The following is a 17,953-nucleotide window of genomic DNA, read 5'->3' on the forward strand; positions in this document are numbered from 1 at the left end:
GTCTATATCCTTCTGATGTTGAGGGATCCACAGCTGGATGTAGAACACCAGGTGGGGTCTCACCAGAGCAAAGTACAGGGGGAGAGTCCCCTCCCTTGACCTCCTGGCCACACTTCTCCGGATACAGCCCAGGATATGGTTGGCTTTTTGGGCTGCCAGAGCATACTGCCAGCTCACGTTCAGCTTTTAATCCACAAGTACCCCCATGTCTTTCTCCCCAGGACTGCTCTTTACCCGTTCTCCACCCAGCCTGTACTTGAATGTGGGATTGAACTGACCCAGTGCAGGACCTTGCACTTGGCCTTGTTGAACTCCATGAGGTTGGCAGTGGCCCACCTCTCCAGCCTGTCCCTGTCCAGGTCCCTCTGGATGGCATCCCTTCCCTCAAGTGTGTCAGCTATACCACACAACTTGGTGTCGTCAGCAAACTTGTTGAGATTGCACTCAATGCCATCATCTATGTCACTAATGAAGATGTTAAAGAGCAGTGGTCCCAACATTGACCCCTGAAGAACCCCACTTTTTACTGGTCTCCACTCAGACATTGAGCTATTGACTACCACTCTCTGAGTGTGACCATCCAGCCAGTTCTTTATCCATCGAGCAGTCCAACTGTCAAATCCATGTCTCTCTAGTTTAGAGATGACAAGGATATCATGTGGGACAATATTGAAGGCTTTGCACAAGTCCAGGTAAATTATATCGGTTGCCCTTCCTCTATCCCCCAAGGTCGTGGTCATCCATGGTGGAAGGCCACCATATTAGTCAGGCACCATCTGCCCTTGCTGTCACCAATCACCTCCTCATTCTCCATGTGCCTTAGCATGATTTTGAGGAGGATATGCTCCATGATCTTGCCAGACACAGAAGTGGATTGATTGGCCTGTAACATGTTGTGTTCTTGTTCTGTATGATACTGTTCTTTCTGTATGTCACTCTTAGGACATAATGACAAAGAAAGGTTTTAGCAAGATTTATAAAGTTCTGGTGGAGGTTGGCCCCATAATGCTTTAGGGATAGTGGGGCAAGAGTCTCCCTTTAATGACAGCATAACTTTCCCAGTGCCCATCATTGCTCAGCGCACCCACATTAATGTGGTGTGTTTAATGTGAAAATAGTTACCAAAACAGGAAAATAGTGCTATTCATGTCTCATATCCATCACTTGGGGCTGTTTGATTTCTGAAAATCAGATGTCCTGTAGTTCATTATGCATTCAGAGAGTCTAGCAATTGTCACACAATTAGTAAAAACCAGATAAACCTGGGCAATATTATGGGAATTTCTCAGCTCTCAAAGAACTTGATGATGGTTTGGTGCTGAAAACCTGGCTTCTATTGCCACCAGGAACTTGGCAGCTATGAAGGTGCTGTGGCTGAGATCCACATAGCCAGTGTCCATCACCTGTTAATCACACTAATGCCTAGGCTCAGGAAGCCCTCATGGGCGATGTATTGATCAAGGCAGTGCTCTCCTATAGCCTTCACAGAGCCTTGGTATCTCCAAGTACCACAGCATACCCCTGGTATATGTCAGATGGAGTTACCAGCAGCATACTCACCTATGTGAGGTATGGCTGGGGCTTAGAATGGGAGCTCTGAGGGCATCAACAGTTTAATTGTTGCAATGGATCTAGAAAATGTTTTCTGGAATGGAGTACCAGTGAATGCTAAGAGACTGCAAAATCCAGACCAAAGCAAATTAACACATTTCACACAAACATTCCCAAGCCTTTTTATTGGAGAGCCATAGTGTTAACTCAGTAATTCTGCTATATATTAGATTCCTGGCTTGTGCTCTGTCATTCGGCCAGGAGAAAAAATAACTACAGGGAAGAATGGAAGGTCTGTGGTTATTTGACTCCTGCAAAGGGTTGGCAAACTGTTCTATTTCTCTTCAAACACAACATGGTTTGGTCATTTTTGTTTTACATACAGCATGATATTTCTTTCCTATTAGGAAAAATACATATAAAGGCAGTACAGTATTATGATAATTGGATGTTGATGCACACAGGCAAGTCAATCACCGGAAGTACTGTTGCCTTTCACCCCTTTATTTTCTTGTTTGGAACTTCCCTCCTGTGCATGCTGAAGTTTAGCTGGTTCCAGGATTTGGCTGAAGCTTTCTTCCAAATAAAGATTCACAAGAAACTTTTCCTGAGGACCAGTTTCATTTCTGAGTGTTGCTTCCATATTATGGCCTCAGGGACCGAAGTTACAGAGCTTTTAGGACATCTCGGTAGTTCTTCCTACTTCACCTTTCCAGGAATAGCCACATGCTTCAAAATCCAGAAATCTAAGATTGCCATAAACCAGAAACAATTTCATAAACTAGAAACAATTTCATAAACCAGAAACAACTTCAGTTGTAAACCATTTCAGCCTGAGGAGAAGGGCTGGGAAAGAAGTAGGTTACACTTAGGTAGTAGGTTAGCTCTGGCTGGCTGCTTTCCATCCCATTCTTCAGGGAACTCTCATTCTTTCTGGGTAGCTGACTTTGACATTTCTTATGAGATTTCTTCACTTTAAATAGACCTTCTGAATCCATTTTAAATTTATCTGAGTTAATTGAGAAATACATCTTGGACTTTTATCACAATACATCGCAATACCTTTAAAAGCACTTAAAGCACTAGATGTCTGCATAAAAAAAAAAAAATCCAACAAAAACAACAATAGAGAGAAAAATGGAGGGGAGACCTTCCTCAGAAGCTGATTTACAGTTTACAGGATTGTTTTTACCTTCTTATCCAGTTGCTTCATGCTGTGTGGATTGCAAGAACAAAGAGCAGAAGAGGACACCTTGGCTAATGGGACATCTTGCAAGTGGTGTGAACAGGAGATGATACTTGTATTAGAGCCCATGTTATCCGTGCCACTTATGGTACAATTTTTTACTTCACCTGTGTAAAAGAGTGAGTTGGACAGTGGTGATAAAGGGAATCACCTGTCTGCAAAGAAAATAGCTGTTCTTGTGAAATGGTGAGAAAACAGAAATGTTCTTGGAGGTTCTGTGAAGAGGTATATCTTGAAAGCACTGCTCTTCCCTGAATAAAGGCAGAAGTCCATGGGGAGTAGGTGGGAGGGAAAGGGGTATTACCAAGGTTGCCAAGATGTCCATGTTGTGCTGTGAGAGGCAGAGGCAGAAGCTGAGGTCCCTTTTGCAGCTGCCATAGACAGGGAAGCAGAGAAATGAAAGCAGCCTGGCAGAATGCAGAGGCTAATTAGCTCATCTGTCTTGGCAGGCCACCATGCAAGGCTTCCAGTCTTCCTAAGGCTTGACTGGAACTTAATTAGCAGATGTTAAAGCTTTTGGCATAAATAAGCCAAAATGATGCCAATGGAAAGAGAAACAAAGGAAATTATTGTAGGGGGGAAGATTTAATACAAAACTTTTCTTTTCCATCTGTTAGATGCTGTTTAGTTACAGGGCACAGGGTCTGACCCATGCAAGTGCAACTGCACTGTTGTTTCTCCATTGCCTGGAGTCCAAAGGTTGGCTGGGGTTTGCCCCTCACACGCTGGCTACATAAGGTCCTTAAAACTTTAAAACCTGGAAACATTCAGAATAAAGGTTCTGCCCTTCTGTTAACTTTCAACTCCTGTGTCATTTTTATGCGACACTTCCATTTTCATTGCCTTTTATATATGTACTCTATGGCATATACAAGGTTTTGGGCATAAGCTTTTGACTAGTTTTTGCATATCCTTGAGCGTTATCCTCTCCATTTGGGAGAGATTTTCTGAACTTTCTCCAGGACAAACTCCTGAGTAGGACCTGGCCGCAGATGTGACACGATCACTTCTTGCCCCTTTTCCCTTATTTTTGAAGTATGTGGGGCTCTCCCTGAACCAATCCGTGTAGCAGTTTTAGAGGACTGAAGCAAATAGAGTTTCTATTCTGAGATGTATTTATACCTGTTCTAACTGTTGCAAAGTGCTACCTGACTATCTGCTCAAGGACTGCTCCCTGCCAAACTCGTTGAGGTGATGGTTACCTCTCTCCTTTTGATTTTGTAGATTTGGTTACAGTGGAGTTAAACCCAGGGTTTAGTTTAGACCCATTTGCATCCAACCATTCAGTAAAGTTCTATGAATCATAAACGAAACTCAGAGCTATTCCATTCTGAGATGACTCATTTTTTGGCCAGGTTTTGGAAGTATAATATGGAGGCTCATTGAAGAATTCACTTTCTGCACTAAAAAGAAGTTAAGAAAAAGAGGAGGACAAAGCCACAGTTGGTGTAAACACACATAGATTTAAATCTTGCTTCTTTAAAAAAAAAAACCTTTTTGTAGTTGTGTTGCCGTACAAATGAAGGCATCATAGATATACATCTTCATTTAGTTAAGCACAGCAAAATTGAAAGAGCAAATTAGTTGAGCAACAGTAAGAGGGGTCTGATATCCCATCTTTCAATTCTTCAACAGTAAAGACCATGTTTATCTAGTTTCTTTTTTACTGATATTGATCCCCAAAATGTTCTTCTCATGATCCCCCAAGAAATCCAGCTCTGTTATTTTTTCAAAACTCTCCAGTTGGTTGTGATGTGTGTGCTTTGGATGGAAGTGGAATTTGAGTGGGAAAGAAGATGAAAGGTCAAGAGAAGTTTAAGGGGAAAACAGCCTCTCTAAACACCTCAGTATTCACAGAGTTTGGCAACACTGCACTAACCACTGAGACCTAAGCCTTGTATCTAATTTTTGTGGGCAAAACCAAGGCATTATTTTTGGCACTCCAGATTTAATGGATGTTCCAGTGTTTCTATAGCAACTACTTCAAAGACATTAATTTAAAACATTTTTCCTCATTGTTTGAATGCTGGTCTTTCAGTTCAATCATCGATTTGAACTAGCATAATATTAACCTCTGTAACAAGTATTGATGGCATTCTATGGAGAGATGGGTAATTTTCATGATGTTTTCTTACTCAGATAACAATACCATTCCCCACTATCTTACAAATGACAGCCAGCAAGCAAGTCTACTCTATGACGAGGTTTCCTTCCTGTATACTATCTTGTCACTCCAGTAAAAATACAGCTTGACAGCTGTAAATTACCTAAACATCTCCTGGAAAGCAGCCATCTAGTTGAAACCTGGCTCATCTCAAGGTAGCCACCAGCAATGCTGACTTCACATTTAAGTTTTACAAGCAGGTCATGGCAGAGAAAGGTGACAAGAACATTTTATTCTCTACTTTGAGTCTTTCTACTGCCTTTGCAATGCTGTCCTGGGGGGAAGAGGGTGATGAGGGGGTGCACTATTTGTGGGGAGTTGGCTACTCAAAGAGCTCACTTGACACAGAGACAGGAGCAGGAGAACCATGGAGGTTTTATTTCAATTACTGCTAAGCACGTTCCAGCTGAGCACATGGAATGCCCTGTCTGTAAATGACAGCCCAGAAATTTCTGGATGATGACAGAGAGATGCATGATGCTAAAGCTGGCAGAAATTGAAGAGAAAATCAACGAACAATTTGAATGTAAAAAATTTCAATTAGGAACATATTTTTACCATGCAGTGCTTAAATACAGGAAGAGGTTGCCCAAGAGGTTGTGAAATCCCCATTCTTGGAGGCATGTCCCTGAGGAACATGATCTAAGTAGACATGTTTTGAGCAGAGGGTTGGACTAGATGACCTGCAGACCTTCCTTCCAGCCAAGATTTTGATTCTAAGATTCTGTTGCACAGGGGCAAACACACTGGCACACTTGTTGACTGTTTTCATTAAAATTAAGTATGGTGTACAGAGGGACAGTTTCAGAAATATAATGGTTTAATGTCCGATTACGATCCTCAAGTTTTAATATTTCTCTGCAATATTGATTTATTATAAGGTTGCTGCAAGAAACCATTGTAAAACACTGCTGGATAGATTTTGAGCAAAATTTTATTACTGAGTGGATGCATGTGTTTTGTTAGAGGAGCACAGCACACTACTCTCTTCCTTCTCTACTTCAGTCTCTTCCTGGCATTTCCAGTTCTCTGCTCTTCCCTAGTTCTCTTCATGAACTGCTCTAGCATGGGTCCCTCCCATGGGGTGCCTTCCTTCAGGAGCAGCCTGCTCCAGGCTGAGTCCCCCATGGTGTCACAAGGCCTCCAGCAAACCTGCTTCAGCCTGGGCTCCTCTCCCCAAGGGGCAACAGCTCCTGTCTGCTCCAGCGTGGGCTTCCCAGAAGGTCACAGTCTCCTTCTAGCATCCTTCTGCTCCAGCGTGGGGTTCTCCCAGGGCTGCAGGTGGGTCTGTGATCCCCCGTGACCCTCCATGGCTGCAGGGCACAGCCAGCCTCACCATGGGCTGCACCACGGACTGCCAGGGAATCTCTGTTCCGGCATCTGGACCACCTCCTCACCTTCCTTCTCAAGTGGATCCGTCTTGGAGTTGGCTGGCATTGGCTCAGTCAGACATAAGGGAGACTTCGAGCACCTTCTCACAGAAGCCATCCCTGTGACCTCTCAGCTACCAAAACCTTGCCAAGCAAACCCCATACAGCAGCACAGGGAGGCTGCACTAGCCTGGGGTGCTGAACATAAGTTTAGTTATTGTCCTCTCACTATTCATTCATTGTCATTGATTGTGACTGTAGGTTAAATTATCTGTAGCAAAACATGAGGAAACCTCTGCTTAGAGTTTTGGGTTTGGAAATCCATGTAAGGTAATTTCCTCATCTTGCACCTGTACTATGAACATTAACATATGAACAAAAGAAAAGGTCTAATTTTTAAAGAATAAATGAAGATGATATAACTTAAACCTGTGACTCTCTCTATACTGGCTTAACACTGCTTTGACAAGCCTAGCACCATGCTGTACTCAGGGCTTTGGCACCTTGACACAAAGGCACATGTTGGAGATATCACAGGCTTGGGAGTTTGGCCATATGGATTGTGGATTCTTGGGTGATCCAAACTTTTGACATACCAGAACAACTAGAACATGAATTTCATATAGGCATTGTCAGGTTTTACCTTAAAACAGCCTCTATCAAAACTGAAAATGAAGATGTTAATCTTATTAGCTGAAACCTGATTTTAAATTGGACTTGGGGAAGCAAAGTTTGTATGAGACAACAACTTGAAATTGCAAGAATTCAACAACACAAAACTTGAAACACAAAACTTGCACGGAGTGATCTTTATTTCATATGCATACTCGCATCACTAGCCAACTTTACTAACAGATAGGGTGCCAGCGGCAAGCTGTCAGATTAGATTGGGCTAATTAAACCTTATTACTTTGTTAAGCACGGCTCATTGAACAGTCACTGTGTAACTGTTCACAGAAATTCACCAATTCTTACAGCCCTAACCAAGCAAAAATATGAGGCTAGTGTTTAATACCAATTGCAAAAACAGCAAGGTTTTCTCCCATGAAAGTATGAACACAATACATCAGACTGGAACAACTTTGCACACAAACAGTGTTTATATTAGAGCCAAGAGCAAAATTGTATTTCTTTAGAAAATTTGCTAAAGAGAAAAATGAAGCAAGCCAGGAAGAGTAATTTTAACGCATCCAGAAAATGTGTTTGCATGTCTAATGTAAGATTTTAGGCTGCTGCTTTTAAAGGATCTCTTTTAAGCCGATCATTACTCCTCAGGAAAAAAGGTTAAGTAACAGCTGCTTAGGACCAGTAAGACTTTTCCATGGACAAACTTTCCACTATCATAACTACAGTTTGCAAAGTTGGAGTCTTAAAATTACACTCTTTAAGTCACAGCAGGGCTCCTGGATAAAAATGTGATTTGGCCAGGAAATATCAAGCACCTTAACATTGCTTTCAACCATCTGCCAAATGTAAGCATGAAGTACAGATGATTATTAAGACATTTTTGTTTTGGTTCATAAACATGGATTTAGAAAAATCTGTTTCCAGCCATTCTGGTGTAAGAAGTTTGCTTTCCATATGATGCAGAAAACTCTATATACCAAAAAATAATTTAGTTTTGCTCTGAATCAATGAATACTGTAGATGGAGAAGAAACTTTTGAGGGTTTAATGAATGAAAAAAAATGGGATCATATCCTTTACTGAGGTTTCAGAGCTGAAATTTTATCTTCAAGGCTTTGCTATACAAAAATGGAAACACAACCATTTTGCACATATCTATAACTGAACTGTTTCTCACTGCGCTTTTCTAGTTGGGAATGCTTTTACACAGGTATATGAAAAGAAAACTTAAGAAAGTCTTGGATACACTTTCAAACTACAAAATGTGAAGTTTGTTATCCTAAAGTCATTATTTTAATGGCAGCCAGGAACGGAACTCCTGCTGAGTTATGCTTGACTAACATGTGAATCCTAGGTCTATCTAGTTTGAATGAGAATCATAGACCTACGTTCCTTCTGGATAATTTGACAATACCATTCATCACCTGTAAATTCCATAGTCATTGTTTGAAATGGATGTGTTTACCTCTCACACTATGCAAATTATTATATTAAAGACTCATTAGAGTAACAAACTCTTGACTTAGAGGTCTCATTAATCTCCATCTACAGTATAAATGAGCATGCAGGATCTATCAAACAGGATAACAGAGCTAAGACAAATATTTTTGGAAAAAGAAATGCAGGGAAGAATCTTACGCAAACCATCACCAGGCTGGGTGTGGTTTATCTTCCATACATCTTCTTTACCTGATGACTTGAAAGCCAGGGGCAGGCAGACCTTTCAGTCCTGTTGCAAAAACAGAAATTCATGGGAAAGTCTGACTGCAACCATGTCTTCAAGAGATACTCCAGTTAGGTTCTTCAACCTAACACTAACTACTGCTTCAGAGACCCCCTCTGGGTCGCCCACAATGACTGCATCCTTTCAGCTAGTTTGGTGCTGGGGTAAGCAATGGCGAATTTTGGCAACGCATACAGTCTTCATGGGCAGGACATGAAGACAGCCTTGGCCCAGCTGATACAGAGTGGTCCATGTCTATACCAGATATGTGATATATCATGGGGGTGTTACAGGTCTTCCGGAGTAGGGTGCCTGTGTCTGCTCTGCAAGCACTTGGTCTGAGTCTGCCCTCAGCCAAGTCTGACATTCAGCCTTGAGTCACTGCCACTTTTTGTTTTGCTTTGCTTTGCTTTCAGAATGCCCAAAATAACAGGACAGTTATGTAACAGCCTGAGAGAACGTTTATATAGAGATGCTGAGGGTGGTCATTGCATTCAGCAGGGCATGACTGGGGCTGCCTGAGATTGCAAAGTTTGCTGAGGATTTGGTGATTAAAGGAGCTAGGCAGCTTGTATCAGAGCACTTGGAGTAAAATAGTATGAGTACAGTCAGATGGTCAGGTATGAACTAAGGTGGAAATCAAAATAGCAGTGTAGGCACATTTTGCAGGTTACTCTCTCCAGGAGCAGACCCTGCTTTGGACAAGCTGTTGGCTTTCAGAACTTCTGCTGCCTTCCCTGGTAGGACAATGAACCTCTTCCTCAAGCCACCACCTCATGAGAACACTAATAATTGAAACAAAGAGGGGCAGATTTTGAAAGAGTTTAAAAATCAATCCTTGTTGACTTCCAACAAGAGGGTAATACAGAAGAATGGCTGAACAGCAAACACATTTGCATTTCTGTCTCTGCCACAGTTTTTTCACTGTACTGCAGCATGCTTTGGTTCACCTCAGGGTCAGGCAAGGGATCAAGAATTACCCTCAACCCTTGCATACATCTCTTTACAGCATTGAGCCTCTTTCCTGCTGCCTTCCTCTTCAGCTGGCCATGCAGCTGCACAGTGGATGCCACAACCCAGGCTTCCTCTTCTGATGTGACTAAACCAAGACTCAAAGAAAGCCTCTGAGTGTGGGACAGTTTCTGAATGGATGCAAAGTTCATTTTGGGGGAACAAAGAGGTTGCATGTTAATTACCCCTTCTGCTCTGCTTTTCATAGAACAGAAAGTCGGCTTGGTTCAGCATGTTGTGGTAGGTGTCTGAGCTGTATGGTCAGGAAAATAAAGTCCTAAGGCAGCCTCTAACACACCTCAGAAGATGTTTAGCACTTGTGCCATTAGCTGGCAATAAGCTAGGAAGGTATATCTGGAAGAACAGGTGATCATGGCTGTGGACCTCTTCTCTCCAAAGTGTGTTTGCCTATGGCCATTATGCATGTTGGGGACAGCAAACATTAAAGCCAGCTGGCCCTGACATCACTGCTCTGCATGGCTACATGTGGATGGAAAACAATTTCATCAGCATTTATCTGCATCCTCAGATAATTTTGGTTTGATCCATGTAATGTTTAACAGAAGCATAAATAATTAACATTGCTCAGCTGCACGAGTAAAGGAGCAGCACAGAACAGTGAACAGCCTGATTGTCTTGGAACTCTGTGAACATCTCACTCTCTTTTCCTGAAAGACTGCATTTGTGCAACCAGGCATTCTAACTTATACATTCATGCATTCAAATGCAGTGGTTTTGTGGCTAGCAAACGAGAACCATCTGCTCCATCAAACCTCAACTGACCTACACAAGACTTCCAGGGGACAGCAGGAAGTGGCACTCTAGTAAGAAAAAAATCCAAATTCAAACCCAAAGTACTTACCAGCAAACTTTGGCTATGTCTAAAATGAGCATGCAGAGTTCAGATGTATTCTGAAAAGAGCTGAGGCTGTAGACACTGTGCAGGGAACCTAGCTCCATGACCAAGGCCATGGATCCCTGTAGATAAAGTACCTTCAGGATCCAGGGAACTGTGCCACCCCTTCCTGAGTGGATGGTAACAAGTCCTGCAAGGTGCAGCAGAGTCAAAGAGGGACTGACAGGACTTCTGGCTGGCTGATCAAACATGCATCTAAACAGTTGATCCACCCATGAATGCCAGCCAGCCAGCTTCACAGAACTTATCTTCCTGTGAAGGAATCCTAGGAAATTGAAATATGTCTTTACAAGAAGACTGAGATTTATTGCTTGAGATTTCCTTCATTTGTTGCTGGTTAATGTTACTGGGTTGCTCTCTTCTGTTATTTGCTATTCTTTGAGAGATTTGGGACTGTGCCTTTGTTTACTCTTTACATATGTTACAACAGTTGCATTTGTTCAGTACTGTGTTTGGGCACTCACAGTGATGTCACACGTATTTTATACAGCTCCTTCAAGTGTTAGAGGTTACATTAAGTACTTTTCAGATCTTGCTATATTAGGTGGTCCTTAACAGAGAGAATTACTGGGTTTTGAGGAGACACTGTGTCTGAAAGATTACAAGATTACCATTCAATATACAGCTAAAATTCAACATTCTTACACAAATGAATGGGGTACCTTCTTTATTAATGAGGCCAAGAAGACTCATCGGCTTCTGAGACCAGTGGGGTTTCTACTGTATAGAAATAAAAGATGAGTTGTTGACACTTAAGTGGAGTCCAGTAGGCTGGGTAGCATGGCTGAGCACAAGTGATGGTCCCTGCAGCTTGCCTGCCCTGACCCTGGCCTTCAGAGCTTAGCGCTGGGCAAAATTGTGTGTCTCCAGATGGACCGTTGTCTCCATCTCAGGTAGTGTATAGGGCAAAGTAGCTGCCCTTGGCACAAAAATGACATTTCCAATAAATATTTGTTTAGGAGTTGCACATCCTTTGTGACAAAACACTCCACTCTGCTGGCCAGCTGGGTCCTGTGGTCTTTGCTCTCTGTTGGGATAGGAGAGATGTGGACACATGCATATGATGTCCAAGAAAACTAGCTTCATCAGCATTCAGCTTTGTCCTTCTAGGTAATATGTATTTGAAGCCATGTAATGTTTAACAGGGGAAAACAGCAGTATGAGTAAAGCAGCAAGAAACAGCACAACCCATACCAGAGCAAGATCCTTCTGAATTTAATGTAAGTACCCAGTCATCTTTACCTTAACGATCTTGATGCAGCTGTATGGCACTTAGCTAGTGAGTCATGAAGCACAGCTGCTTTCAAAGGTGAAACCTGGTTTCTAAGCACTCAAATGACATCAGAATTTAATTTCAAGAAATACTGAACAGCAGATTGTGAGGATACATTATAGCATCTCCACAGAGTGTAACTCTGCTCTGAATATTTATCCCACAGAATCTATTTCTTTAACAAGGGGGAAGTATTCTGACTTTTCAACTGTCAATCTTATTTTTTTATTATTACTAACGTTCCCTAAAGCTTACTTCAAGATAACCAAAACTGAGGCAAATGAGCTTTCTTATTTACAACACCATGGTCCAGACAGGATTCACAAATTGATTTTGCTATGCCAACTACCCTGTGATTCTGTGATTTACTCAGATCTCACAGAACAAAGCTGGAGAAGGACAAGCTGTCTCCTTTTCATCCAAATCTTAATGGTCAGATTGCTGGGAAATTCAAAGAAACATCTCATCTGCTCTACTTAACCTGTGTAGTGCCTCTGCCATTGACTGGGGGTGAGCAGCTAACTCATGTGATCTCCTTCTCTGAAGTGGTTCTGTTTTAAGTAGAACATCAGATGAAGACTATTTGGATTTGTTTTTCTAGTAATTAGTGTAATTGGAATAGTTCTTATCTGTTTTCTGACAGCTTAAACATACTAGAACCTACAAATCATTCCAATGTGTTCATGGTCTAACCAATAAAAGAGAAAGCAATAAACAAACAAACAAAAAATGGCCACAGGTACCAGAAATGGCCAAGATGCCATGATTCAGGTTCATTGCTGAGCACTACTCTAGTCATGGGCCTATTTGCCTTACAAAAGGAGGCTTTCCTATTGATAAAATTTGGAAGGACAGGACGGGCCAAGCCCACTCCAGTGACCTCACCCTCCCATGAGAGGAATGGGGGGGTACACACGGAGATGAATGCATCAGGAAGACATGCATCACGTGAGTGGTTGTTTCAAATAAAGCCACATAGTCTGATCTAATCAGGTATTATTGAAGCATAAAATTATACCAGCTCTCTTGTGATTAGTCACTTTGTATGTTAAAATGAGTCAGGAAAGAAAGAATACCACTTTTGAGTACTGCAATCTCGTATTGTTTTTCCATTGACATAGCACTGTTATTTGATGTAAGCCTCATTCAATCACTAATAGCATAATAATCCTGAGAGCTATTTGAGACAAACATAAAAGAATTAATAGTTAATCCTGATGTGCTGCTTCACCATAAAACAGATATATACAGAGTAAAAAATAAAAACCCAAGGTATTTTTCACTTATTCTCTCTCTGAGTCTTATTTTTCTTGCTTCTTTCTCCACATGTTTCTTTCTCCAGAAACAAGGGACTTTCATAGCAGAAGTAAAGTAGAAGTGAAGCAGGTAGCAATGGATAGGAATTACAAACAAACTCAGAAGCACAAGGCTTTAAAAAAACATTTCAGTAGTAAAGGAGCAGGTCAGGCAATAAGAGTGATTAGTGTTGAAGGTACTAGAAAATAGAAATATAAGGTGAGATATTGACACAGCTGACCTCCAGCATCCAAGACTATTTTGTTCTTTGTCCACACAGTAGCTGTGACAAATGAAGGCCACCCTCCCGCTGTGCTTGCTGGTGTCCATGCTCCACCTCACTGTCCAAAGCCTGACCCAGACTGACCACCACAATGACGAGCCCAGTGAAACTGACTCCCAGGAGCAGCATCCCCTTGAGGGATATCCTCTTGAGTCCTGCCAACGGATAGTCCCCAGCAACACAGACTTTGCCTTCCAGTTTTACAAGCAAGCAACCAGCCAAGAACCTGACAAGAATGTTTTCTTTTCCCCAGTCAGCATCTCCACTGCCTTTGCCCTGCTGGCCCTGGGCTCCAGAGCCACCAGCCGGGCTCAGGTGCTGGAAGGGCTGGCATTTAACCTCACGGACATCCGGGAGGAGGAGATACACGACAGCTTTCGACATCTCCTCCTCTTGCTGAACGGTCCCGGCAGCCAGGTGGAGCTGAGCATGGGCAATACCATATTCATGGACAAGAACCTGAACCCACTGAAATCATTTCTGAAGGACATCAAAAAAATATACAAAGGAAAAGTTGTTTCTAGTAATTTTCAGAATTCCACTGAAGCTAAAAACCAGATCAATGATCATATAAAGAACAAAACACATGGGAATATAAACCAAATACTTAAAGACCTCGATCCAAGCACTCTAATAGTAATTGTTAACTACATTTATTTCAAAGGTAAGTTACATAGATGTTATTTACTGCAGTAACTCTATTTCACCTGCACTAAAACAAATACACCTGATTGTTTCAGATTTATTTTTAGAAGAAAGGCCAGTGTTAAGATTAGGCTATTATGATAAGAAACACTGGAACATCTCTACGCTTCGAAACTTCTTCCACATCTAAATTTTTCTAGTATATATTTAGGCTCTTAAGCATAAAAGTTCATTTATTTTCAATCTTCAAGTTTTAGGGAATTGCCAGAGCACAACAGATTTATGCATTTGTAATTTTTTTTCATACTTTATCTCCTTATTATATAAAAAATTACAATATTTTCACCAGCTGTATGAAGAAGAAAAATGAATTCCAATGATGCAGACTAACAAAAATTGCCAAACACTTTAACTTACTTGCAGTCCATTAAACGGGCAGGTACCTCTGGGGTTGGAGTCTAAATGTTCTACAGCTTGTCATCTCATTATACATATCCCAAGAGATACTTGTGAATGCACTGCTTTGGCAATGATTAACTTCCTCTTAGATGTTATATCCATTTTTAGCTGCATACAGGACATACATGGAATTTACCACCCAGAAGGGCATCTTTAGAAACAGATGAACTTTCAGCAAAACAGATTTTATTTCAAGTACTTTATTAAATTTGGGCACCTTAGTCTTTGATGCCTTGGTCTAAGGCATTTCTTTATGACACTGGAATATATATTTTTACTGGGGAGGCAGGGTGGAAAGCTCAAACTTACACAGTAATCACAATACTGTGGAGTTTGCAATTCTACTATTTATTTTTTAATATTGTTTTATTTCTATTCAGTATTAAAAAAAAAGAGAACATACTTACAAAATAGCAAGTTGTGATCCCTGTGTATCTGTTCAGTGAATGACCTGATTAAATACAAAATAAAATATCCTAGAAAATTCAGTTGAATAAACATCAAGAGAAAACTATTTTGAACATTAAAACCCTTGAAACCCTATTCCATTTAGTGTATTGCAGTTGTAAGTGGGCCAAAAGTTTGGGTTGTTCCTCCATGTAAGCTTTTCCTTAGTGCTAAAGATGAAGAACATATGAAAAAGCACAAAAGGAGCTTAGCATGTTACCTTTTAAAACACAGACATATGCTGTGAAACTTGCTTTAGAAGCAATATTCTGAAACCAGAAAGTAACTTGCTGGGTTTGGGTCAGTTTTCATTTTCTTCCAATAAAATGTGAGGTAATATGATGAAGTTACTTCATTTAATTTATTTGACTTAGGAAGGTGTTGTACAAGTCCATACAAAACTTAACCTGAGATATTTAGTTGTTACTGAACATAGTACAGCAATGATGAAAGGGAAGAAGATCTTTAATAAACTTGAAATACCTTTGATCTTCCAGTATAAGTTTAAATCTTCAGAAATGGCTTTATCTGGTGTACATTGGTCTGGACTATATTAATATACCCTCCTTTAAATAAGCATTCAATTGCATTCTTTCTCTTTTGGTTTTCAGCCTACTGGGAAAATCCTTTCAATATTAAAGGGACTCACAAGGAGTATTTCTATGTGAATGCAAAGACCTCAGTTGAAGTGAAGATGATGACTCGAGATGGATTTTACAAAACATACTCTGACAGGAAGCTGTCTTGCGAGGTGGTGCAGATTCCTTACAAAGGAGATGTTGCTGCATTTTTTATCCTGCCCAATGAAGGCAAAATGAAACACTTGGAAGATGCCCTGACAAAAGACACTCTGTCTAAATGGGAAAAAACACTTAAAAGACGGTAAATACAGAATTCTGATTTGATTTCAGAATCCAAAATCTGAATACTCTGATCAGGTTTTACAGTTCCGAGCCTTTGATCTTGACTGAAGATTTAAGTAATGGAATAGGTGTAAAGGGAGACACCAGATGTTTTGGTGATTTGATACTTTCAGCAAAAATCAGCATTACCTTGTGATGAGAGAAGAGCTCTGTGACCTGGGAAATTTAATTTCTTCCCCACACATTTTCTAGTTGATGTTAAATGTCCCCATTTCCTTTGCCTCAAGCACAATATGTTGAGTGGTAAAATTGTGACATAACAATCATATCCATCAGAGGGAATGGATTGTGAATTCCAAAAGAAAAACCTTCAAGGCTAGAAAGAGAATGCCCCAAAATGCTGGCACCACCACTGCTTTTGTGTTGCAGAATCATACAAGAAAGCCCAGTTGATGTCTATCTCCTTCCATACTTCCCCATCCTCCAGGCCATCAGCTTCCCTTCTTTTTTTTTGCCATCTTTTTCAGATGAAAAGACTAACGTTTTAGCACAAAAGAACCACCATCAACTTGGGAATATTTAGTCCAAGCCATGCTTTGATTGCAATAACTACCATAATTTTCTTTTGAATTAACAGGAGGATAGAAGTGTATATTCCAAAACTATCGATTTTGGGCACCTATGACTTAAAGAAGATGCTAATGAATCTGGGTGTAACTGACGTGTTTTCTGACCTAGCTGATCTGTCTGGAATCACAGAAAAGCCTGATGTGAAGGTTCCAAAAGTAAGTTTGTCAGCAGAAACAATGGTCTGTGGATTCCTCAATACCCAATTGTCTTGCCCAAAACTAAGCTGGGAAATTTTACATATTGCTATGGCTGGCTGATACTCTGAAATAGATCATTAAGCTGCTAAAGAAACATTAAATTCCTTCAGTCTTCTCCAAGATCTGGAGATAATAATATGTCTTTTGTCTGATAGGCAAAGGTTGGGAGGGGTGTAGCATTTGTCCCAGAAACCAAAGAAAGCCCAGTTTCTACATGTGAAAGAAGTGTCCATGGTTATCTATGCTGAAGATGCCTTGCATCAGCATATCTAATGGAAGAAAGTAGGTTTTTTTCTAACGTTCATTCTATAATTTTAAAGGGTTTTAAAACATCTGCTGCCATTGTGGTCCTGATGTGTGCTAATCATGTAAGATGGACCAGACTTGAGAAAAACATCCCATTTACTGAAAATAATGTGAAGAGAAACAGATAAAGAGAAGAGAAATACTAGTATTCTTACAGCCATTCTGAAAGCAGCAATTACAATGTTTTAATATTTTGAGGCTAGTAAAACAAACAGATTAAAAATGCCCAACAATAATTTAACAAAAGATTTGGTATCAAGGTTGAATTTCTACTTTATTCCTTGCGAATTTGCTTGAATATGTTATTTTCAGTTAATTCCACAAGGTGTGCATTCCCTAAAATTTGTGTTGGATACACCTGTGGTGAGGAATACAGTATGTGAGAATACTTGCTTATTGAGACAACATTGCTAAAAAACTCACTATGGGCTATAGTGGCCTTCATCCTGGTTCCTGGTGTACCAGCAATTTTTGTGAAAGGCAGCAGCTGAATTAACTTAGTACTTATTTTAATAATTTCACACCACATCCTCCACATACATTAATTCTTTCTGTATTTCACTGTAGGCTGCTCACAAGGCCCTGCTGAAGATTCATGAGAATGGCACAGAGGCTGCAGCAGTCAGTGGCACAGATTTTGTTCCTCATTCTGTTCCTCCTGTTGTTAAATTCAATCGTCCATTCTTGCTGTTGATTGTTGATCAATATACTCAGAGCATCCTCTTCATGGGAAAAATTGTAAAACCAACTGAAAAATGACCAGTTAATGTCTGATATTATTGATTTGAACTGCATTCGTCATGAAATTAGAGTTCAACATGATTAAAATTAGATCAAAACAGTTACTAAAATTTTTCTTTTTCCGAATAAATGAGGCAAGGGTGTGGTCATTCTTAATTACACTGTTATAGTTCCTTCTCCAGTATCATAGAATTATAGAATGGTTT

At 40.6% G+C, this 17,953-nt stretch overlaps 1 protein-coding gene across 1 annotated transcript in view; it reads left to right on the plus strand.

The window, feature by feature from the left end:
- LOC104508781 overlaps positions 1 to 17,765 on the plus strand; it is a 24,883-nt gene extending 7,118 nt beyond the window's left edge. The window contains exons 5-8 of the mRNA XM_010150510.1: positions 13,466 to 14,123; positions 15,622 to 15,892; positions 16,511 to 16,658; positions 17,574 to 17,765. Coding sequence (XP_010148812.1) covers positions 13,466 to 14,123; positions 15,622 to 15,892; positions 16,511 to 16,658; positions 17,574 to 17,765 — 1,269 coding nt within the window. The remainder of the gene's footprint in view (positions 1 to 13,465; positions 14,124 to 15,621; positions 15,893 to 16,510; positions 16,659 to 17,573) is intronic.
- The last annotated feature ends 188 nt before the right edge of the window (positions 17,766 to 17,953 follow it).

Source organism: Eurypyga helias, unplaced genomic scaffold (assembly GCF_000690775.1).
Source record: "Eurypyga helias isolate BGI_N326 unplaced genomic scaffold, ASM69077v1 scaffold7144, whole genome shotgun sequence".
Lineage (NCBI taxonomy): Eukaryota > Metazoa > Chordata > Aves > Eurypygiformes > Eurypygidae > Eurypyga > Eurypyga helias.